Genomic DNA, 23,743 nt, shown 5'->3' on the forward strand with positions numbered 1-23,743 from the left:
AAAAAATCTTTCTGTATTAATTAGAAGACGCTGTTGTAAAATTTATGTCAATTATCTGTCACTTTATTATGGAGAGGCAACAGCCTCTTTGTAGTAAAGGCGGCAGCAGCCTGTTCATTACAATTAGAAATGTTGCTATTCAGTTGAATTCCCTAGAAAAAAACACTTTGGGACTATGAGTAGCTTGTGCAGATTGGTGGGGGCAAAATGGGAAGATTTGTACTAAACTTGGATTGGACAAGCCATTTTGAGGACCCCAGTGTAAGATGCACATCAGACTTTTTCTGGAGTAGGAAAACCCAAATGCCTTTTTCCTACAGCCTCCTTTTGCTGAGCTGAGAGGACAAAACTGCTGTTTGCTCATGGTATTTTGGCCTTTTCCTAGGGTTCAGAGATGGGACTGCCTCAATTCCCTCCATGATACACAGACTGTGATAGGAACTCCACCACCTTTGTAGAGAGTACAGGAAACATTTTTTTTCTCTCCCACCCCCTGCCCATGGCCCCTGTGCTGTGTCCCTGCAGTAGCACCGGTGAGTGATGGTCGTTATGTACCTCGTGTCACACACTGAGTGTGACGTCTGCGCTGTTGGCGAAGGCTCCCTGGTGCCTAGGGCTGTACCCTCTGCTTTGGTAGTCCAGCCCATGACCCACTGTGCCAGATGCTGCTGATCAGGATTGAGCTATGATGTTCTGACTAGTTGTCTTGGTCAGCTAGTCCCCAAAGACCTGCCGCTCTGCCCTCTAGGATGGAGGGCTTGATCTGGAGAAGCCTCCCTGTGCCCCATCCTTGTGATCTGCAAGGCTTCATGCATGGTTTTGGTGTGGACACTTCAGGCTAGCGGGTTTTTCTTTTTTCCTTCTGCTTAGTGCAAGATCACAGAATCAGTTCTTTTCCAGCTGCTTTGGCATCGTCGTAGCTAATGACTATCTTTTGGGCATGAGAAGCCCTAGTGGTGTTGCTGGCTGATTGCATTCTTGTCCTTTCCTGCACTGATTAGAAAGACAGTGTAGAGCCTTGTTTTCCTCTTCTTGCTGTCTAATTATCCATGCATGCTTCCCAAAACCTGCATGGGATTTGGGATTTCAGAGCTTTTTTGTTCTGCTACTAGGTCTGTGGCAGAGTGGAGTGAATTGGTGGAGTTCTCTAAATTTTATGGTTTAGTAACTCAGGCTGTATTTGCAGATGATGAAAGATTCTGCAAGTTAAAGAGCTACTAATCAGCGAAGTGTGCTTTGTCTGCCAGATAGATGGGCCCTAGTTCTGTGTTGCCCATTAGATTTTATTGTCAGCTTAGTTTCCTTCCTGGCTTTGCTTTTATAGGTGGGCAGGATGGGGATCAGATACTACTGCATATGATCCCATAGTTTCCCCAGAACAAACTATTCCAGAAGGTCCGGTCTCTTCTGCACTCAGTGCAATAAGTCTGCTCCTGTTGAGGATCAGTCAGAGGGAACAGCTGTGGCACAGTGAGGAGAAGACCATGTAGGTGATGATACGGCAAAGCATGGACTGTATTGAATGTAGAAAACAAAAATTTCAGGGCAGGAGGAATTGGTTCCAATGCTTGTGGCCAAGATGTGCTGACTTTTCAGAGGTACTCCATCCAGCTGAGGAGGGAGCAGTGAACTTGGGACTGCAGGATACAGCAAAGTTAGGGATTCAAAACCTCTGTAAAAATAATCCTGTTCCTATGGGTGTAGCAGCATGGGATGGGTGGGATTCTGCAGAGGGCTGAGCCCCATGTTGGCTGCTCTGTTGGATGCCACCCCCTTTTATATTACCCAGGGAGGATGCGTCTGGTCCCAAGCTGCCTGTGTTGGCAGGGAAGGGGGGTAACGGGGCCTGAGCATCTGTGGCTGCAGGAAGAAGATGGAATCATCCTCACTGCTGCATGAAGTACTCGCTGTTCGGAGCAGTTCCTGATAGGCTGGGTTTGGAGGTGCATGCGCACTGGACTGAATTGCTAATGTTTCTCTGGAACTTCTATAAAGCAATCAGGGAGCAGTGGAGCAGTGGGTTAATTTGATGACAAATTGTTTTTAAATTACAGCAGTGCAACTCCATGGCTTTCTGGGATGTTGCACTGAAGTAAATGGGAGAATGCAGCCTCTAGGTCTGGTGCAGGTAGCTGCAGGGAGAGAAATTCAGCAGCCTTCATTTTGCTTGTATTGGACCATGTCTGAGTTGCTCACTTCTGTCCTCTTGGTTTTTTGAGATTCTGATCCTCCTAAGGTAACCTACAAAAAGAGATTTAGCTTGCGACTCCTTTTCATTTAGTCTTTTTCCTTTGTAAAGACTGAGTAAAAATTTTTTTTAAAGTTTGCCCTGTATATTTATCCTTGCAATGTGAGGAATGTCACATCTTATCATCCCTGTTGCTTGCTGAGAAGCTCCTTGGAAGTCATCTACAGTCCATTTTCCTCTACCCTTGCCTGACATTAGAAGTGTTGTTTTCCCAGCTGGTTGTGAGGTTTTAAAAATTGAACAACTTTAAAATGAGCATAGAAGAATTCAGCTAAAAGTCCGTTCCCTTTTAAGTTATTCAGACTTCACCATCTTGGAATCAATGTTTTCTAGTTTTCCTTAGAGACTTCCATGAAAAGCAGGTCAGACGACCTTAAAAGAGAAATGCTTCAATCTCAAAATTAAATTCTTCTAAGTCTTTTGTAACTGATGGAAAGATGCAGATAAAGATATCATATGTTTAAGGCAAAAGGATGTTGTTCTTTCAATAGTTTTCTTGAACAAAAGTCAAAGTAGTGTGTAGTTAAAAAAAAAAAAAAAGGGGGGGGTGATGGAGGCTAACATGCAATTCTCTGTTGCACAGAGGGTGTGAGTTTTTGTCACTTGTGTAGAAAGATGATGCCTTTCAAACCATCATACTAGATACTCTTAATACCTTCTGCTGCTCTTCACTTCTCTCTATCTAGCATCTTAAAGAGCAGATGTAACCATCTCAAGAATGGCAGGTCCTAATCTCAGTAACAGTTCCCATCCATTACAAGGTATGAAACAAAATGATCTGTGAGTGGGTTTATCTCAGATCCCACATAGCGTTTTTCCTCATTAGCAGCAAGAAAGGGAAATTATCTGGTAGTGAAGAGAAGCTGTTTATTTTTAACTTACTCTTTCTTTTTAAGTTATTTCATAATTGAAGGAGATAGGGAGTGCCAGACAATGAAAATACATAGATAACGGGATAAGCTGATCTCAAGCTCTTTACAGAGGATGTGATAAGGAGTGGATAACACAGTACAGGCTATTGGGCCTTTTGCTCCTTCCCTGTTGTCCTACTGGAGCATCAACCTTAATCCTTTCCCTTTCTCCTCTCAGAGGAGATAGAGGAGGGCTGATTGAAAGGGTGCTGCTTACAAGACTTGCTGCTCACCACGCTCTGAGGGTGCCCCTGTTGAGTGTCTGAGGACACCTCTACTCAGAGCAGGCAAGGAGGAGTCCTGCTGCTTCATGGAAGAACGTGTACATCTGTTGTCTGGGCACGCTGACGTGGCACCATGCCTGGCTGTGTGCGTGGGGGCACAGGCGCGTGCAGAGGAGTAAGGAGGGACACAAGGGAGGGCTCCTGTGGAGCGGGACAGCCCTGGGTAAAATGCCTCTGCTCTGTGAGTTACTGCTAGAGAAGCCTGTTCTGCTCCTCACCTTTCAAAAAGGGTTTCTTCTCTGCATGTTATTAATCTTGACCACTGTGCATTCCTCAAAGTGGCAAGAGGATAGCCCTCTGATTCATGCAAGCTGCTAGATACTTTACTGCTCAGAAGAAGGTGCATTATACTATTACTCTCCATCCCTGCTGGATAGTTGCATCCCAGAGTAAGTTATTCCCATTCCAGGCCTGTTTCATTCATCATTGCTCTTGGCTCTGATGCTTTTCACAACCTCTCCTCATAAGAACAAGAGGACATGACCAAATTTGTAGATGGGTGTTATTGCAGGACTCTTCCTCTCTGCCAGCAGAGCTGACAAACAGAATTAGGAAATCAGTCTGTCTGGAGTGGAGGCTGCATGCTCTTGCAGCAGCAGGATACTGACAGGCTGTTCTCAAATAACCTTACAAAACACCAGTTCTTACCCCTGTCTTGCCTCTGCAATGCTAGAGGACAGCTGAGCTGCAAAGGGCTGTGTGACCATCTCACTTTTAGGCCCCTTTTTCCCCCAGTCCATCATTTGGATGATGCCCTTATTAAACCCTGTGGTCTCTCTCTTAGCAGGACCTCGGGTCCTACCCCATTTCTAAGTGTTTGCATGAATGTCTGTGTCCTGCTGTCATGTGCAGAGTTTGGCGGAGAAAAGCCGGGGAAAAAAGCTTTTGAAGGAATCCTAAGCAAGTTACAGAGTGAAAGATAGAAGGGTACAGTTCAATCATGTAAGGGGGGGGCAGGAGCTGCCAACTGGCTAAAAGGACAATTGAGGGTAGCATTTACATTGTGAGGAGGACAAGAAGAGAAGTAGAGGGGGTCCCTTATTGTCCTGGTCACAGTTTGTTGTCTTCAGCCCTCTGCAATGCCTTTCTTAGGATTTCAATTGAGCTGTGAAAGGGCAGGGCCCTTTTCCTTCGCACCTTGCTCCCCATGCAGTCCTCCTGGCTGAGGCTTTTAATGGGCAGGGGCTACTGTAATGCAAACCTCAGATGTTGATATTCTGTCTGTGCTTCTGTTTAGCTCTGAGATCAAATGGTAACAGCCTAAGAAAAGAAGTTCAGGTGTTTAAGAGAATTGTTTTGAGCATATGTTTTGCCCAGAAGTGCTGAGCTGTACAGTTCCTGGTAGGAAGATCATCATTATTTACCATCTCACAAATGCTTTGAGGAGCAAGTTTGTCCATGCAGTGCTATGAAGCTAAAACGCATTGTGGGAGCCACCCTTGGTGTTCCCTAGTTAGGAAAATGAATAGTTCAAAAGGACGGAGAAGTATAACTACAAATTTACAAGCATAGCCCTGTGTTGGGAGCAGAGTGAGGTAGTAATGTAAGCTGGAGTGCTTCAGTTGCAGTGAAGGCAGGTAATAAAACAATACCTACTGGGCAGGAAGACCTGGATGTGATGCTCCACCTGTTTCTAATACCAAAATTCATAACAGACTTGGTCTTATCTTACTGTCTATCAAATTTTTTCCTATCAGCAGAGAAGTGCAGTACTCTGCATGGACGCTGACCTGAGCAGCTGCAGAAGCTGGCAGTTAAGCAGATTGTGAATGGTGATTAGCAAGCCAGGAGGGAGGTGTGCTGGCAAAACTAGCATTGTGGGACCAAGGGGTCAGACAGACCTGTGTTTGTGTAGTGCCTATTGTGTTACATTTGGGTGTACACATGGTAATTAGCTCCTTCATTTAATAAGATCATGTCTGCTTTTCCTGGTGACAGGATAGTATTTGGAAAACTGCTGCTGTCGTGGTTATAGACTGATACTCTATTCTTATGAATGGAGAAACTCTGTAAATTTGAGTGCTGTTCCTTACTGGCATTAGGAAGATTTCTAGTGCCCACCTCCGTGTTGTTACTCATGTTCTAAATATTGGCCGTTAAAGCCATTTGTGTTGAAAAACAGGTGCCAGAGCTGTGATTTATCTCAGCCTTGCTCCTCCTGTGCTGAGACATCTGTGGATACTGACTCCTCTGCTGTATTTGGTTGTCTCTGGCAGGTTTTGGAAGTGGTACGGTCCAACTATGACACACTGACCCTGAAGCTGCAGGATGGACTGGACCAGTATGAGCGCTACTCAGAACAGCATAAAGAGGCTGCCTTCTTCAAAGAGCTGGTAAGCTGCCCTGATTGTACAGAAAGAACAACCCCTTTCCAAAGCTTTTGCTTGTGGCCTGTGCAGTGGCATTTGGGGTACTGAGCAGCCCTGTACCTCCACTGAGCTGCCTCTGGAGATGGGGCGGCAACAGGATCTGAACAGACATTGTGTGTCTCAACTGATCTGAAAGCTCCTGCCCTGCAGTGCCCAGCTGGGGAGGAACCATCAGGCTGCTCAGGGTCAGCAAATGGCCAGTCAATCTCTGTCCCTTCTTTTCGCCATGGTGATCTAGCACACTTTGTAGTGGTAAGTTTGCGTGGTGGAAAAGCAGAGTGCTCCTGCCTTGGGTTCATCAGGCAGACCAACTTAAAGTCTTTTTACGGTTGTTAAGGGGCCACAAAGCATGGGGCTGAGCAGAATATGTGATGCTGGTCCAACACCTACCTGCTCGTTGCTTTCCTCCAGCCCTCACAGAATGGGGTCCCCAGCAAAGAAAGCAAAAGTGTTCCCTAGAAATGGCTTCTCCTGCTAGAGGAGAGGTCTAATGGTGCAAAGCTCCACAGAAATAACAAAACTATGACAGAACTGAATCCAAATAATTTGGATTGGCAGTTGTATTTTTCAGTAAGCCAGCTTGCTCATCCAGCTCCAGAGAGCTGGGGCACAGTGATTTGGTGAAGGTATTTTCTTGCCCAATGGTTGCCCCCTACCAGGGAGCCAATGTTTTTGTAGTGGCTAGTTATCTCTGAGGGGAGTCTTTTTTCCTCGCCTTTGAGTCATTACTGCTTCAGTGAGGGGAGAGATCTCTAACTCTGGCAGCTTTCTTCACCAGTTTGAGAGCTGATTCTCTCTTCCAGCTCTGTCCTTGCTGATTGATGAGTAATTGATGCCTGCCCACTCCATCACGAGCCTGCATGAGTTTGGGAACGTTATGCCTCTCTGTCTCCTCTGCTCCAGAGCAAGCATGCCTGAATTGCTTTTGTTTCCTTCTACAGGATGCTTTTTAACCTTTTAATGATTTTAAGGTCATCACATTACTGCCATTGGGCAGAGTATGGGCAACTATTGCTTATGATCACTGTAATGCCATTTTTTGGTGCTCTTCTGTGCCTGTTCCTGTCTCTCTGGTTTGCTGTCTGGTATCATATCTGGAATACGTGCAAAGAGCTTTGGCTATAGCCTCCATATGACATAGGTTTCTCCCATTACTGTACCCTGGAAAAAAGGCACATTCATGTTTGTTGTCATCTGTTCTGTCCCAAGGGCTCCTGCTCCCCTCAGCTGGCTTCTCCTTCCCCAGCCTCTTGGCCATGTGACTGCCTTGCTTCCTGCGTGCCCCACTTTCCACCTGGCCTGGCAGAAACACAGGCTGATCATGCTGGTTGATTAAAATGGCACTCTTAGTCCTAAGAACCTCACAGCTACAAAACACTTCAGCTAAAATTTTCTTCCTAGCCTGATGTTTTTTGCAATCCCTGTGATCCTTCCCAATTTTATATCATTTAAGAATCTGCTTAGCATAATCCAGTCAATTCCTCCACTCCCTTCTGAAAATTACCAGCCCAGGTGCCCCTGGGACCCTCTCCTCAAGAGCATATGAAAGCCTGAATAATTACTGTCTAAATGTGCCGATTGACCCAGTTGTGAATCTGTTTAATCCACATTTCTCTAGATGCCCTGAGAATTGGGACCCTATTAAATGTTCTTTACTGATAGCTACAGAAAATCCCCTGCATTCCATTAAGCTGTTCCCTCCACAAAGAGAAATCAACGTGATATGATATGATTTGTCTTCAGCAAACCCAGCTTGGCCCCCTGTCCTCTGCGCTGTTTTGCCTCTAGGTACGCAGAAGCTGATGACTTTATTAATTGTTCTAACAACTCATCAAGGACTACCATTAAAATGCTCTAGTCTGCACTGCCCTCCCTGTGTACTCTTCAAAATAGGTAGTTGGCTTGCTCTTTTCCAGGCCTCTCTACTTCAGCCTTTGTCGCTGGTCTGATGTTGGATAACGTTTCTCTGCCCAGTGCGTTGTGTTTTACTGGTGGGAGTTGCAGGATTTGACAGAGGGGGCAGCATGAAGTTGCTGCAATTTTCATGTGCTCTGCTAGAGGAGCAGGGCTGGGGGTGACCTGCAGGTTTCCATCAGGCCTCCTGAACAGGAGCTGTTTGCAAATACGCCTTCCAGTTTCTCCTTGGTTTACTTATCCCTCTCTATCCGTGTGACTGCATTAAAGCAAATTCTTCTCAGTGGGGAATGACATGCAGGAACCATTTTCCTTTTTAGCCTTCTTTTCATCTCTCTATGCTCCCATTAAGTGGGTGAGCTGAAACTTCCCCAAGCCATTCTCTTGGCTCCTTTATGTGTAGAAATCTTGTTCTTACTCCGTTGACATGCTTTGCTAATGCACTGCTTTGCTTCTCTTGCTTTGCCTCTGCGCTGCTCTTTCTTGCAAATCCCAGAGAAAAATCTCCTTTCTTCTCCCATTCCCTTTTCAAAGAAGTTTTCAAAGGCCTGCGATACTGCAGCCACATTGTGGTTGAAGGTGATGTGCAGAGAGTTTTATCAATTGGGTTTTCTGGCCTGTTATGCTGCCTTTGAGGGGAATAAAGGAAGGAAGTTTGGAAGTTTCCTAACAGTTTTTCTTTGAAACCTTGGGTATGTCATTTCAGGTCTGTGCTACTTTTCCTAGAGGGAGTGGTATGGATGTGGGCTTTTGGAGCCTCACATTGCAGCTGCAGGAATGTGTAGAAAGGTTCAGCATCTTTCCAAAATGTTCGCTGTCTTTACAGTTAGATAGGTTTCAACAGAGTCTCAAAATAGTCTGATTAGAGATTGATTTCTGCAGAGGAAATTACACTAATTTGACTTTTAATTAGGTATAGTAGTCAGTGTAAACCTTCCTCCGATTGTACATGTTCCTTAAGAGTGGCTTGTTGATTGGAAACAGGTTTAATTGATGTGACTTACTCCAAAATAGGAGTGCCCTTACAGCATTGCACAAGTCCAGCTATAATGATACAAACCCTATATTAAATAATGTTTTCCTCGCATAGCTAATGCTCCCTGATTCATTCTTTCTTTCATTTGCTCATTGTTTGCTCTGCAGGTGATGTCAGCATTTCATGAATTTCCCATTTCTTCAAAGTCTGCAGGTTAAATGTGACCTGAGTTGCTAATAGGGAGAAAAGAAATTTTAGAATCTTTTGGCCCCAGCGTGCTCCATACAGAAGCAAGAGAGGACACAGGCTCCACTTTTATTTCCTTGTAAAGTAAATGTTAAAGCTGTGAGCTTACTTTTTAAGGCTGGTTTTTGGCCCCTTATATAAGCCACTCCAAAGAGTTCTGGTAGCTTTCACATTGGCAGCCAGACCTGAACTCCTGCGCTCCTCCAGTTAGGAGGACTCCTGGGGTGTAGCCTCACAAATGGAGCAGCTTAGCCAGGCTGCAGGAAGCATCTGAAGTTTCTCCTTGTTATGGGCTGACACCCTCCTGTGTCACTGTCTGCTCTTCCAACTCCAAAAAAGAGATGAGCCCCAGCTCCCTATGCTGAGCCTTGGTGCTGGAGATAAATTGATTTAACTCTAATTTGGGCTTTTCTTACCTTTTGAGCTTGTTGGCTCAGAGCAGGGGAAACACTGGGAAGAGATTTATGGAAATGACAGGGCCATCTTGTGTGCTGTAATCATGTCCTCTCTTCTCTCAAACTTGTGTTAAAGCAGATCCAACTCCATCTAGACCACTCTTGACCAAAGTATGTGTTGAAGTTCCTCTTAAAACCTGGAGTTGTCTTGAAGGTGGTGATACCACCACCTCAGCCCCAGGTAATCTATTCCACTTCTTCACAACTCTTAGAGTTGGAAGTATTTCCTCTTTTCCAATGTAAATCTTCTTAGTTTTAAATTAAGCTAAATATTTCTTGCCCCATCCCTGGGGAGCCAGAGAAATATTACTCACTGTTCTCTTTCTGACCTCATTTTACATATGGGAGGGTGTTTGCTCTGTTCCTCCTAAACCTTTTTGCAGACTAAACCAGCTGAATTTCTCGGGCTCTGCCCTGCAGCTACAATTTCTGCTGAGCCCTCTGCTCTCATGGTGTGTCCCTCCAGCCTCCCCCTCTGGGCTTGTAGGGACTGACACCTCATCCTTCCTAGAGACCTTGGATGTTTGTGAACTGGACATCATCTACTACTGATGCCTTGGCCCTGGCAGCAGTTCCTGAGGCCAGGACCTCATTTCTGATTTTTCTTTCTGCTGCTGGGACCCATGGGAATGCTGCTGGTCAGAATAGGGGTATGAGCTACACCCTGCTTGGGGCATCCCTTTTCTGCAGGCAGTCGCACTCTTGAGGGCAGAGGACTCTTCATGCCTCTTTAGCCTTGTGTTTGCCCCTTGTCAGAGTGGGCTTGATCACTGATGTGGGGAGCCATCGGTAGGAATGGGACAAATCTTATCAGCAGGGCTCCTGTCTCCTAGAAGAGGGACAAAGCCCAGTGCAAACCACTTAAATACTCTGACTTTAAGCACAAACATTTGTGCTTGTTTGCTCAGGTTGTTAGGGTCTGCGTTAGCAATGAGGCTCACTGGGGTTCATTTCACAACTTTCCCTTTTAATCTTCCATGTTTTGATTTGTTTCCCCCTGTCTTTTACCCATTCTGCCCTTTGGGAGCTTTCTGCCCTTCCCCTCCTTTTCACCAGGACGGCAAGTGGGACCCTCAACTGTATAAACACTAACTTGCTCTTCCAGCCCTAACTGTTCTATTCCTCATTCTGCTTCTATTTAATCCCCCAATGCTTTTAAAAGGCATGAAACACTAACCAGGTCAGCAACAACCTTATCACAGGCTCCAAGTCTCTGGGAACTGTAATCCCATTGTTTGGATGAGCTTGTGTCAGTTTTGCTTTCTGTCACTGCTGCACAGTCACTGACACAGATGATGTTTGACTTTGTTTTCTCGTTGCCGAGCACAGCTGAGACTGAGCCCAGTCTGGGGCCTGCGTCTTCGGCCAATGCGTCTGCACACATGAAGGGGGAAGGGAAGCTGCTATGCAACAAGGCTGTCCAGTTCCTGCTTGCAGCCTGTGCAGGTGACCATAAGCCTGGGCATCGTTAAAAGGATAAGGATGCTTCTTCAGAAATAGCTGGTGATCCAGTGTAAGGCACTCAGCACAAAATGCACACAGCTGGCTCCAAACCCGTGGAGCCAGCTGCGTGCATTTTCCACCAGCTTGGACTATAACTCATGTTTACAGCACAGTAGCATGGCTTCTCTCCTTTCCTTGACTCCAGATTCTTGGCTCTGCAGTGTAGCTATGCCTGGTGTATCAGACTTGGAGCAGGATAGTGACTGTGCCCTTGCATTCAGCCAGAACACCAGCTAGCACTCCAATGGGCGCTGGCAGAAAATGCTCTTCTGATTGCATCCTAGAAGTGCTGACTTTCCCCATCCCTTTGCTCTAGCACAGGAAACTCATCAGGTCATGCTAGCTCATGCATCGAGGCAGAGAATTCTCTCTGATCCCTGCCTCCCTGGGAATTTGCTCTCCTTGCTAGGATGTCACTGCAGACGCTCCTGTTATTCCAGCAAGCAGCTTATCCTCAGGGATTTCTTGCTAAGCTAGAGCCTCAATGAGAATTGGCTGCAGCAAGTTCTCTGAGGCTATTACGGCATGCAAAACAGTTCCATGCTGAACAAAGAAGTCTGCAGTGTCAAAGTTGCTGTGCTCACTGGGAGCAAAGAGAAGTCTCTTGGCTAAATTGTCTTGTTTTGTCTTTGTCAGGTTCGGTCCATCAGCATTAACGTGAGGAAGAACCTTGCTTTCAACACGCTGAGCCAGGAACTCCTGCTGAAGGAATTCTCCACGATCTCTTGAAGCTGGGGCACAACCGCTGTGCAGGGCTGACCAGAGAAGGGCCTGTCTGGGCAGGGACACTACAGATCTGCAGCCGGTTGCACCTTGCCTTCCGCCTGCATAGTGGGACTGCATTTCTTCTGGGGGGGATAGCCTTGCTGCTGTGTGTTTGATCCCAAAGGCGTGTGTTTCAACAGGACTGTGGCTAAGGAGAGGTGATTGCCATGTTGAGGAGGAGGAGGAGGGAGCAATTTTGCAAGGTGCCATGGGGGTGGGCAGCTGTTCCTGTCGAGTAGCAATGGGAGATTCCCTCTGCAGCCTCAGGGAAGATGCAGAAAATCTTTGTAGCAGAGCTGAGGAAAGCTCACAACCAAAACAATAAAACCAGTCCAGTTGTGTGAGGCAATTCTGGGTTGAGATTGCTCGCCTGCTCTATGGGAAAGCTCTCTGCCCAGCTCTTTACTGGCCCAGTAAAGGCCATTTTTTTACAGTCAGCCTGGATCAATCCTTCCTCCAACACTGTAGGTCAAATCCACTGCCATCCTGCAATTGGTTTCAATATCCTTGGGAATGGTTTGGGGATATAAAACAGATTCCTTAAGGAGCAGTCCCTGCTTACTGTTGGATCCTGGTGTCAGAAGGTATAGATTGAACCAAGTCCTCAAATTACTGGAGGAGAAATTTTGCCTCCAAGGTTGTTGACTTATAGGATTCAGTCTGAGTCAGTATGCAAGGATATGGGTCATCAAACAGAGCACTTTGTAATTCAGACCAGCTTTGGTTGGGGTCACTGTTGCTTCCGGTAGCTCATCTCATCTCTGCTGTTTCTAAGGTTGTTGGGAATTTTTTTTTAGATGTTCCACTTTCATGGGGCAGGGGAGAGATGGACTCCTTCCTCCTACTCCCTTTATTGCCCATCAGAGACTGCATTGCGACAATCCTCCTCTTCCTCACAGGAATGCCTGCTTTGCACATGTTTGTAGCTGTTGAGTGAACTTCATGAGCTAAGAAGTCCCAATTTCTTCCCTAGCATGTAGCTTGTAGCTACTACAGTTAAAGTGCAGCTGAAGAAGTAGTTACTTCACGTTCTAGCTTGACCACCAGTCTTGGCAAAGCGACTTACAGCAACAGTCGTCTGAGACCTGACCAAGAACTTCCTAAGGAAGAGCTCCAGGATGATGCTCTAAGAGCAGAGGCATAGGCAGGCCTTTCTGCTCAAGAGCCAGTGTGTGAGAGGTGCCCAGGTCAGACGGAGCCTGCTCTTCAAGTGCTTTGTTAGGCAGCCGACTCAGGAATACACACCCTCTCTCTCTTCATGTGTTCTCGGCTCCCAGCTGTGACATTAAGACCTGGCCTGACTTGATAGGTTGAACCAGAGAAGTTATTTACATCCCAGATCCACCTTTTTCTAGAAAATAATAAAAAGTGCCTAGTCCTGCTCTTAGCCTCGTAGGTTGGGGTAGTGTGAGTGGTGTGAATGTCATGCTTATTCCCTGCCATTTTTTGGGCAAAGCTTATTCATGCTAACATGTGTTAATTACATTAATGTTTCAGCTTTACCTGCCATAGACATGGGAAATTTAAAACTGCATCCTTGGCCACCCGCAGGTCACAAAGCCAGATGAGGAGTGTGGGTTTTCCTTAGGAGCACCAGCTTCTCCCACCAGAGGATGCTTTTCCTCAGCACTGAGTTGTTTGGCTTTTATCAGCTGAAGCCAGACGCTCGTATTTGCTTTCCTGCCAGTTGTGTGTGGAAGTGTGCGTGTGTCAGAGGGATAGTGTTTGGGAGGTCAAGCAGGCTCCATAAAATCACTGTGCTTGAGAACAGACCAGGGCATATAGAAGGGGTCCACTTCTCCAGTGGCAAATGGAGATGATTAATGGGCTGGAGTGCCTCTCATTCAAGGAGAGGCTGAGACCACTGTGCCTGTTTAGCCTGGAGAAGAGAAGGCTTGGGAGGATCTTATCAATGTTTATAAATAACTCATGGGAGGGTCACAAGAGGATGAGGCCAGGCTGTTCTCAGTGGAGCCTGGTGACTGGACTAGAGGCAAGGGGCACAAACTGAAACACAAGAAAACATAAGAAAACACTTCTATACTGTGAGGGTGATTGAACACTGGAACAGGTTGCAAAGAGATTGTGGAGTCTCTGTCCTTGGAGATATTCAAAACCTGACTGGACACGGTCCTGGGCAACCTGCTCTAGCTGACCCTGCTTGAGCAAGGGGGTTGGACCAGATGATCTCCAGAGGTCCCTTGCAGCCCCAACTGGTCTGTGATTCTGATTCTGTAAATGAGTGAAAATGGTTTGCAGCACATGGCACTGTTGTCTGCAGTGCAAATGGTGAGGTCTTGCTGTACTGTCTCCTTGCTTTAGGGGGATTTCCTTCCCAAAGGTGGCTTGAGTTGCTTCCTTCGGTCCAGCACCAGCATCACCGCTGTCAGAGCATCAAGTCATGCCTCCTTTTCTTTGATCCTGTTTAGGCTGAGACTAGACAAATAGATAAAGAGTGGGGAGAGGTCTGCCTCTGCAACCTCTGGGATTTTGAGCTTTCCAGTCTGGGCTCACCTATTGAAGGTCTTGTCACCACCATGGTGCTCCTTTGCTGGGATGGACTGGCAAACCCAGGCTGTGACTGGGAGCAGCTCCTGCGATTGGCCCTCATCAAAGGCTGAGCTGGGGAAGACTGACACACTTCCTCTTGTCGCACTGTCCCTGAACCTAGCACTGTAAATGGGTGTATATACAAACCTAGAGCTCAATAAATAGCAGAGCCCTGCCTGTTTGGAATGTGCCGTGTTGGTTCTTTAGGGGAGGGGTGAGCAGGGCAGTTTTGGGAGGCACTGCAGCCTCTCAGCCATGCACTACGCACGTGTCTGGGACCTCCCTGTGGCACAAAGCTTATGCGCAGCCGTCCTCTGCTTGGAGCACGTGAATCCTGGCAGAGGCACAAGTAGATGGGCATGCATGGCCACATGAACAAGCAGGAAGGGGCTCCCGTGTGTCTCAGGCAGGTTCTTCTGTGCCCCTTGGGTGTCCTTGCTACTGAGTCAACACCCAACCTGCTGCCAGGGTGCTGAGCATGTGGGAGAGGGCATATGTTACCCATTTGGTAGCATGTTAACTACAGCAAGGGAGTCACCAGCCCTTGGGCTGTTGCCTGCCTGTTTGCAGAGGGAGGCTGTGGTGCCACTTGGCTGTGCCTGCTCCTTGGTCTGGGCCACAGGTATTGGACAGGCATTAGTCAGCGGCCCCCAGCCCTCTCCCTTGCCACTGGGGCTGCCAGGGCCCGAGTGAGGAAGATGAGCACGGCTGAAGGTGTGCAGATGTGAACAAGGGATGCAGAGCTCTACCTGTGCACAGTGTAACGCTCTCTCCACTGCTAGAGTCACCAAACTCCTCCTCGCCGATTCTGCAGCAGATTGGCATGTTTTGTTAATCACCATGATACCTGTCCTTGGGTTTTGAGGGCAGCTTGAACTGAGCAGAAAGTCATTTAACTCTAATGTTCAGCCTCAGAATGTGGCTTGTGGCTCCAAACTTTCCTGCATCTGATCTGAGCAGTTGAGTAAATTCTATTATGCCTAATTCATAATCCAGTCTATTATTGGAAGAGCTGTTTTTAAGGCTTGGAGAGTGTGGGGAGAAATCAGATTGCTGCCTTTAAATTAGGCAGCTGCTGCAGGGAAACAAATATTTTACAAAATAATGACCAAATTCTGTAGGAGAAAAATTGAGTTTGAGCTAAACTTTGGAGGGAGTTATTAAAAATTGATTTGTAAGTGCTACTGTGGTTTTTGGTATCAGTTCTCCTTCCCTAGCTCTTAGAGGTCCCATTTTTCATGCACTGTTGAGAGAGAGGCAGCTCTTCAGGAGGCAGCCAGTCACCTCCCACGGCAACTTCCCTGAGTCTCCCCAGCCCGCTCTCGGGCTGCGGGTTGTTGGAGGAGATGCTGTGCCTTGGGCACCAGGTGCCTGAGGGAGGCTGGGGTGGGATGTCAACAGCAGGTCCTGCTCTGGGCCCTGCCAGGCCATTGCACAGTGGGCTGTCAGGAGCAGAAGCTGCTCTCTTAGCTTGTTCCTGAGCAAAGTGTGGCCTTGAGTCATCTCCCAGGTAGTGCTTGCACGAGGGATGAGCCCGCTGCGTGCCCCGTCTGCCTCCCCCCGCTTCCCTCCTGGATGTGGCCGAGGACCAGGAGGGCAGGTGGAGCCCCATCCTTCCCTGCTGCCGTCTAGGCACACCGCGGGCGCCGTTGCCTGGCTGCCGTCCTGTGTGTTGGGGCTGGTGTGGGGCCAGCAGTCCGAAGATGAGATTTACAGCTGGCTCTCGGCATTTGCAAGCAGTGCTCTGTCTAGGTGTCAGCACTAATGTCTCTGGGATATTTATTCTGATCTCCTCTCTTCTGCGCTCTGTTTTCTTGCTCGTTGCTTGTTGGAAAGAGCAAGTGCTGCATCCTGTCTACGCAGGGCAGGGTCGTACTGGGCAGAGGCCTGTCCCTGGGGAAGTGGTGGGTTTTTGGACAGAGTCCAGCCATTGCAGTAACCTGGAAGGAAAGGGGCAAAGCCCAGCTTTGGGAGCTGCAGATATGCAAAGGGACCAGGAGAGGATCAGCTTTTCCCCAGGTCTTGCAGCGGAAACCAATAAATGCCTTTGCTGACCTTTTTTGAGGAGGGAGGACAGGAATGACACAAAAATAAGCCATTAATCAAAGTCTGGGCCAGGAGGTTGTAGAAAGGCTGTTGCAAGGCCTATGGGAACCAGCCCGGCTGCACTGGGCCATATTTCCCTCCATCCCTGCAATGCATGGGGTGGAGGGCAGGCAGCCTGTGCCAGCGTAGTTTTGCTGGCGAGAGGTGAAAGGGGACCGGGGGGATGGCAGTGCATCCCAACAGCGCAGGCAGTGTACAGGGTATTCCCATGCCATCTGGCATGCCAGGCTGCTCGGGGCCCATCGGCATGGAGCCTGTGCTCTTTGGGGCCAAGGGATTTCATGTGAGCCTCGTGATCCCTGGGAAGGCGGCTCAGATTCGGGGCTGCTAGGGGGTCCTTCCTCTCCCTGCTGCAGCACAGCATGGATGAGCTCGGGGGGACACAGGTCAGGTGTGTGGGCAACCACAAATATTTGGGACGGGAGCATCCTTGGAGAGCATTGCTGCAGGCTTGCCTCACTTCTCTTATCTTCTTCGGGCATCTTTAGGCCCTTGGCAGGCACTCGGGGACACGGACTCTGGATCTGACCAGAACGGCTGTCGCCTCAGGTTTGCGACTGACTGCAGAGATGCTCGGGCCAGGCCTTCCCCTGGCCTCTGCCCTATGGTTGCCCACACGTGGCTCAGGACATATCTGTGCTACAGCAAAAAGGTGCCCCACGTGCCTGGTCTGGATGTAGGAGCAACCCGGCAGCTTCTGCACAGATGAGCCCCCACTTTTCCTTACCAGAGCAGGGCTCCCGCCCTGCGGCAGCCCCTGCCATCGCAGGGTGTCCCGAGGGGCCGCGGCAGGCGGTGGGTCCTGGCTCCGGCAGGAGCTGCCGCCGTGGCTCTGAACCCCGCTTTGCTCTGCCAGCTCGGCGGCTGCCGGAGCGCGGGCCGTGCTGTGCTCCGCGGCCTCTGCTCTCCCGTGCCGTCCCTCCAGGGCTAATTGAATCATGTGGCTGGAAATTGAATCCAATTGAATAGATTAAATGAGCCAGGCTTGCCGCTCGCTGCAGCACAGCTCAGAGCCTTGCCGGTTCGCAGCCAGAGGCTGGGAGCTCCCTGGAGTCCCGAGGGGGCCTCAGAGTGATGGGGAGGCTGCGGCGAGATGGACAGGGACCCTCACACCCCCCGCAGGGCTTGGCTGGGCTCCTCTCCAGCTCCGCTTTGCCAGCTGAGCCTTCAACTCTTTCTCCATGACACAGAGCCCTGCTGGGTCCCAGGGCCTGCAGGTCACTCTGCTACAGACAGGCACAGGTTGGGTTTTGCTCCTTCCCTCTCTGGAGCAATTAGCGACTAATTAGCTGGAGCCCCCCTGCTCCAGGGTCCAGCCAGGGCCCTCCCGGAGGTGCTCGGTGTGCGGGGGCAAGGATGCTCTGGTGAGCCATGACTACACGCTCGTGCTTGGCTTTGCCCTGCTCAGCAGCTCCGAGCTGGTTGCTGTCCCAGCCTACGGCAAGTGCTGTTGCAGCTGCACCGGTCTGTATCAGACCCTTTGCGCCCAGGTTTTGGCCCCTTTGCTGTGGCCGTTTTCAGGCTGGCTTGATGGGATGGGCATGTGGGGAGCTGTGTCCTCCTGCTGCGAAGCTCCTGAGAAACTGGAAAGGGAAATGAGCCGCAAACACAGTCCAAGGGCAGCGGAGAGCAGCGCTCCAAGGCTGCGATCACAGCAGGGACATCCCCTCCTGCGGAGCTGAGCTCAGATACGGGGGGGCTGCCCTTGCAGAGCAGGAGGCCGCGTGTCCGCAGCACGGATTTGCTCATGGCAGAAATCACACTGGTTTTTGTAGCAGAGGAGTTTGCTGGAAGGCCTCCCGGAGCAGCACCCAGCCTGCTGTGGGGTGTGCTGGTCTGACAGATTTCCCATCTTCTCAGGGCCTGATCTTACTGAACAAACTTGTTACCCCCCACACGCTAAAACAGATAACCCCACATGCCCTGCCCCACCTGGGCAGGCTGGACCCCTTGACCCGTCCTGCAACCAGTGCTGGCAGGTGGCTGCTATTTTCACCTTGATCCCTGAAAGCTGGGTAAAGGCAACAGGTGAGTTTTGGGCTGGGCGAAGGCTGGAAATAGCATCTGGTTCCTCTTCTAATGAAGCTGAGCCTTGATTGCCTGGCTACAGGCACTGGGTGTTAGTTTGACACCAACTCTTATGAGATGCGCTATAACACCAGGAGGACTGGTGCGACTCAGGGCACCTCCTGACTCTGGGTGTGCTCCATCCCAACCTCTGCTCTTTAAAACAACTGTGCCTCTTTGCCCAAATTTTGCACCTGTTTTGCAGTAGCAGCAGAGAAGTGATGAGCAGAGCTCCCCGCAGCCCACCCAGCGGTGGGGCCAGCCCCTTGCTGGGGAATCCCTCCCTGCTGGCGTGAGCGGAGGCAGGTGACCAGCTTTTGAGGATGCAAAGTGTGATGATAAGTCCTTTCTCCCTCCCGCACGTCCAGATTTCTCACACCTGCTGTTTTGCATTTTGCAAATGAGGTTCCCTTTCTCCTGCAGCCTTCCCCTTTGAAAGGCTCACCCAGCAGCTTGCAGGCATCTGGTCCTCCTCTAGATCTGCAAGATTTTTAGCAGCTGAAATTCTCCCAAGATCTGAATCTCACAGCAGCTCCCACCTACCTGTGTGTCTCTGCTGGGTGGTGCCCACAGGAGACAGGTGGGTTTGCAGAGATGGGAGTTGCTGGATTAAAGAGTTTGCATTTCCCCCCTGCTCCCTTCCCAGCTCCTAGTCCCTGCCCTGTGGGGCTGTCAGCAGGCTCGTGCCGGGAGCCGGCTCCCTGGACTGAGTGTTTCGGCAAGGCAGGTAGTTGCCCAGTCGGTCCCACAGACAGCTTTCCAGCCTGCTGGGATGCAGGTGTGCTGGCTCACCCGGCCTGGGAAGCACCTAGGAGCTGTGGGACCTGTTGCAACGGTGGCAGGCTCTGCTTTGCTCTCCCGCCATCTTCCCAAGCTCCGGGGAAGGGGAGCTGGCACCGGGCCCCACGTCCCAGCCCGATGCCTGCTCGCGAGGCCTCTCTCTGCCGGGGAGCAGAGCTGCTCCCACACCACTGAGTGTAAACCTGAGCCCAGAGACACCCGGTGACCACAGCCAAAATGAGATTAATGGCATGTGCTGAGAGCGCATCCCGAGGACTGCTATTGATGACTTTGGCTTTAAAATACTGTTAACAGTGGATAAAGCACCGTGATTTAAAGCACTCAGCAATTACATCTCTGTTTGAAATTTCCTGAAGATAGGATCAGGCTTCTGAGCCCTGCTCTGTGCCTTTCCAATAGAATTAATAAGAATGGAGATATGCAATTAGACAGCGCAAAGGCTGCTAGGGCAGATCAATGCCTTGTGGTTACCTAATGAAGTGTCGGATTTTGCATCTTTTCCTCTCCCTGTTCCCCCCAGGAGAGCCACCGCCAGCTGTTTCCGGAGGGCTTGCAGGGTCGGGCTTGTGCCTGGGGCCGGAGCTCCCCCGTACCCAGCCCTGCTCTGCAATGCCGATGCCTCAGACGCCGCACGCCCCTGCCTCCTTTTCAGGCTGCTCTTGCTCGTGTGGATGGGAGCAGTTTGGGGTTGTCCTGGGCTTTGCGTCGAGCCTGAGATTTTCTGCAGGGCTCCATGGGAACCAGTGCACCCAGCAGCAGCTGGGAGCGAGCATCCCGGAGCTGTGCCTGCTGCACGTCCCAGGGAGCTGCTGCTGCCGAAACAGGGGGTCCCAGGAAGAGCCGGCGGCAGGGATGAGCTGAAGGGTGTCTTGCAGCAGGGACATGGGGCTGGGATGGTTGTGGACAGACTCGGCTCCATCTAGCCTGGATCTGGACGTGGCTGGTGGTGGAGCAGAGCACGGCAGGCCCCGGGCTGGCATGGAGGAGCCTGCAGCAGCCCCAGGGCCGGGAGGAGGAGGAAGCAAAGGGCTGTGTGACTGTCCGGTGCCCTTGGGCTCAGCGTTGCCTGCAGCAGGGCTCAGCATCCACCCAGAGAGGGCTCTGGGCAATGACGGAGCCTCCTGAAATGTCTCCCTTTTCTACCTCCTGGTTACTTCGAACAAGGCTGCGCTGGCTGCAAGCGCTCGTGGAGAAAAGCGGATCCCCTGGGGCAGCGCACAGCTCCCCGTCCCAGGGCCGTGCCCAGCTCCGGCTCCGCAGCCCGTGCCCGGGGAGCAGCCTTGATCTAGCGCAGATGTCCTTATCCAAACGCCGAGGCTGCTGACAGGGTGAAGGATGGGCCACTTAGGGAACGTGCCTGGCGCTCAGCCTGATGCTCAAGGGCGGTTTCCACCACGGCGAGGGTGGGCGGGTGGCCCCAGGGACCCTGCCTCCGAGGGACGCCCGTCTCAGGGTGCAGCACCCTCACCCCCCCGCTCGCCTCCCTCCCCGCTGAGCCTGGCGAGGAGCAGGGCCCCTGCCGCCAGCCCCACCACCTCTCTGTCCTCCTGGGCTGCATGTCGCCCTTGGCCACCCTCCTTCCCTCTTCCCAGTTACCTGTCTTCGATACTGGTTGCGATTCCTCCCTCGGGGCCAGCCCAGCACCCTTCACTCTTGCCTCCCAGGAGCCGCGCAAGCCTACAGACACGGGTGCTACAGCACTGAAGCCAAAAGTCCCTGTGTGTGCAACCCCCCAGCGTGGCATGGGATGGAAAGTGGGGCCACAGCACCCAGATGAGCTCCAGGGAGCCTCATTTGGTTGCCTGCAGCAGCAGCTCTGGGCTGTGCAGAAACCTGGCTGCAAGCCCTTGGGGCTGGTTTCTTCCCCCCCATACGTGCTCATCCTGTAAGTCCCCGACACCCCGTTGCCTTTTGCTCCACTCGTGGCCCTGCACCTGCCTGGTGCCCTCGCTGCTCGACTCGGCAGCGCTGAGCAGGGCTGTGTGTCCTACAGGCCACCTTCAAACCCGCCGGCCTCCCCCGCGACCCTCCTGCGGAGCTGATTGCTATTCCTCGCCCGCAGCGCCCTTCCCGGCTGTGGAGCCACCGTGGCGCCCACCCTGCAGCACAGCGCCCCGGCTCCGGCAGAAAGCCGTCCTCATCCCTTCCCCTGCGCCGGCGTGGGGTAGCGCGGTCGGGGCTCATGGCAAGCCGTGCCCTGCTTGCCGGGCAGCCCAAGCCCTTTGGGGTCCCTCGGCCAGCCGGGGCATAGCCGTCCCCCCCATTACCCCTTATAACCAGGATCTGGGCTCGCAGGAGCCGTCCGAGCTCTTCCAGCCCTCGGGAAATGGCTAATTTGGCTCCATCTGCGGCAGCGCGGGCAGCCCGCCCTGCCTGCGGACGGCTGCCTGCCCGCCCTGACCCCGCTGATTGCTTTCGCGGTGGACGCTGCCAGCGGCAGCGGGGCGAGAGAGCTTTGATTAAAGCCTCGGATGCCGCCGAGGTGATTTTCCTCGGCCTGGCCCGGTGCTTCGGCATCAGCGAGCTGTGCCGCGAGGGAAGTGCTCTGCAGTCCTTGCTCGGCTCTGCCGCTGCGCCCGGCCCCCACCGGACATATTTACCAGGGTGTTGGTGGCCAGGCCGGCGTTGCCCCGTGGGCAGGCAGGGGCTGGGCTCGTTTCTGCAGCAGAAAGCCCAGGCAGGGGGATACAGCCACTGCCGTGTCCCGCAACCCCCCGGCTCCCAGCGCCAGGAGGAACGTTCTGGGGAGGATGTTGTGTTTTTCCTGAGTGGAGAGAGGCTCAAGGGCTGCGAGTGCTGCGAGTGCTGGCAAGGTGCCTGGCCCTGGTGTCTGCTAAGGAGAGCAGCCGTGACCAGAGAGCGAGTGAGCTGCGTCCCACTTTTTCTGCACCGCGGGGTGGGCTTTGCCGCCCGGGGCTGCCCCATCCCACCCCATGGCACCCCCCGAACGGCTCCCTTTCCCCCCTCTCCCCAGCCTGGCAAGGCATCTGGCGCTCGCCTGCAGGAACAGGAGCACTTAGCTGGGATAAAAATAGCCACATTTGCCTCCCGACGGACCGGGGATGACAGAAGGTGAAAACTTCCCCCGGGCGGCTCTGCCGGGCCCAGCACGTTCGCGGTGGGGCTGCTCCCCCCAGCCACGGCTCGGACCTGCGGACGGCTCCCTGCCGCCGGCCCGCCGGGCTCCGCAGCGGGGGATGCTGCCGAGGCCGCCCCAGGAGCTTCTCGCCCTCCGCGTTTCGCCGGCGGGCTCTGCGGCGGAGGCCGGGCCGCGGGGAGGGCTGGGGGGATGTGTTTCCCCAGCAGATCTTCAAGCATTTCTCCGCTGCGTTTTCCTCGCTAAATGGCTCTTATTTTTAGATCCAGGCAGTTGCTAAGCATCGCTGCTTCGCTAAGGCGGCTTCTTTCATGGCTTGACACCAAAGCACGCTGACAACACGCTGCCGCGTGAGCGCCGGCCCTCCCTCCCCGCTGCTCCCGATTCCCTTTCTGCCCCGCAGCTCCCGCGGGCCAGGTGGCGGGACCGGGCCGGGGCGCGGGGTCTCCTTGCCCGGCCGCAGCTCTCCGCAAAGAGCCAAGCCCAGCCTGCGAGCGGGGGGCGAAGGAGGGGGTGCGGGGAGCGGTGGGAGCGGGGCAGCTCCCGGGGAGGTGCTGAGGGCAGCCCAGGCCCCGTGGCAAGGTGCAACTGTGCAGCGTCATGGCAAAAGCCACCAGCTCTGCTTCTGGCCGGGACCCTCCAGTGCCAGCTGCGCCCCTCGGGCCAGCGTCCTAACGGGGGAAGCAGCGGGACCATGCAGGTGGAGCTGCCAAGAGTGCCAGCCCTTCGCTGCGTGTGGGGGCCGCTGTACGTCCCCTCCGCCTCCGCAATTTCCAGTCTGAAGGTGGCTTCTCCCTGTGGCCCCCAGGAGCATCCCGAGTTGGGCACTGACACCCAGGGCTCGCTCCGCCACGCTGCCCCACGTCTTCTCCGTCCCCTTCCCCTTCTCCTTCCCCGCGAGGTCTCTGACCCCCGGCGGGGGCTGGCTGCCCCCAGGGCTCGGCGGGCTGCTCTCAGGCTCACCGAAATTGCCGGAGACCCCCCGATCCGACACCACCACCTCCCAGTGCCCCTGCCCCGGCTCCGCTCGGGGACCGGGAGGTCTTGCCCGGAGCCTCGCTCAGGGCACGGGCAGCCTCGGCGCCCCGCTGCCGTGGCGTGCCGTGCCGTGGCGTGCCGTGCCTCAGTTTCCCCGCGGGGCCCCGAGCCGCAGCGCAGGGCGGCGGGGGCCGGGCCGGCGGCTCCGGGAGGAGGCGGGGAAGGGAAGCGAGGGGGCGGCCGTGCCCAGCCCCGGCGGCGGCGGCGGCGGCGGCGGCGGCGGGGACGGGGACCGGGGCGGCTGCGCGCTCCTGCGAGCCGAGCGGAGCGGCGCCGCGCTCCCGGCACCCGCTGGCCCCTTCCCGGCCGCCTCCCGCCGCGGGGAGCCCCGGGGGCGGCGGGGCGGGGGCGGGCGGCGGAGCCCGCGCGCCCCGTCCCGGTTCGCCCCGGCCGCCCCTGCCCGCAGCGGGAAG

At 52.7% G+C, this 23,743-nt stretch overlaps 1 protein-coding gene across 6 annotated transcripts in view; it reads left to right on the forward strand.

Moving 5' to 3' along the window:
- ARMH3 (armadillo like helical domain containing 3) overlaps positions 1-14,407 on the forward strand; it is a 138,893-nt gene extending 124,486 nt beyond the window's left edge. For 5 of the 6 annotated variants that reach the window (XM_067300145.1, XM_067300151.1, XM_067300146.1 and 2 more), the window contains 2 exons: positions 5,660-5,776; positions 11,543-14,407. In XM_067300145.1, coding sequence (XP_067156246.1) covers positions 5,660-5,776; positions 11,543-11,635 — 210 coding nt within the window. In that variant the 3' untranslated portion in view covers positions 11,636-14,407. Of the gene's footprint in view, positions 1-5,659; positions 5,777-11,542 lie in introns of those variants that run through there. The other variant, XM_067300150.1, reaches the window with a different exon arrangement.
- Positions 14,408-23,743: the final 9,336 nt, after the last annotated feature.

The sequence above is a fragment of the Apteryx mantelli genome, chromosome 7 (assembly GCF_036417845.1).
Source record: "Apteryx mantelli isolate bAptMan1 chromosome 7, bAptMan1.hap1, whole genome shotgun sequence".
NCBI classification, from domain to species: Eukaryota; Metazoa; Chordata; class Aves; order Apterygiformes; family Apterygidae; genus Apteryx; species Apteryx mantelli.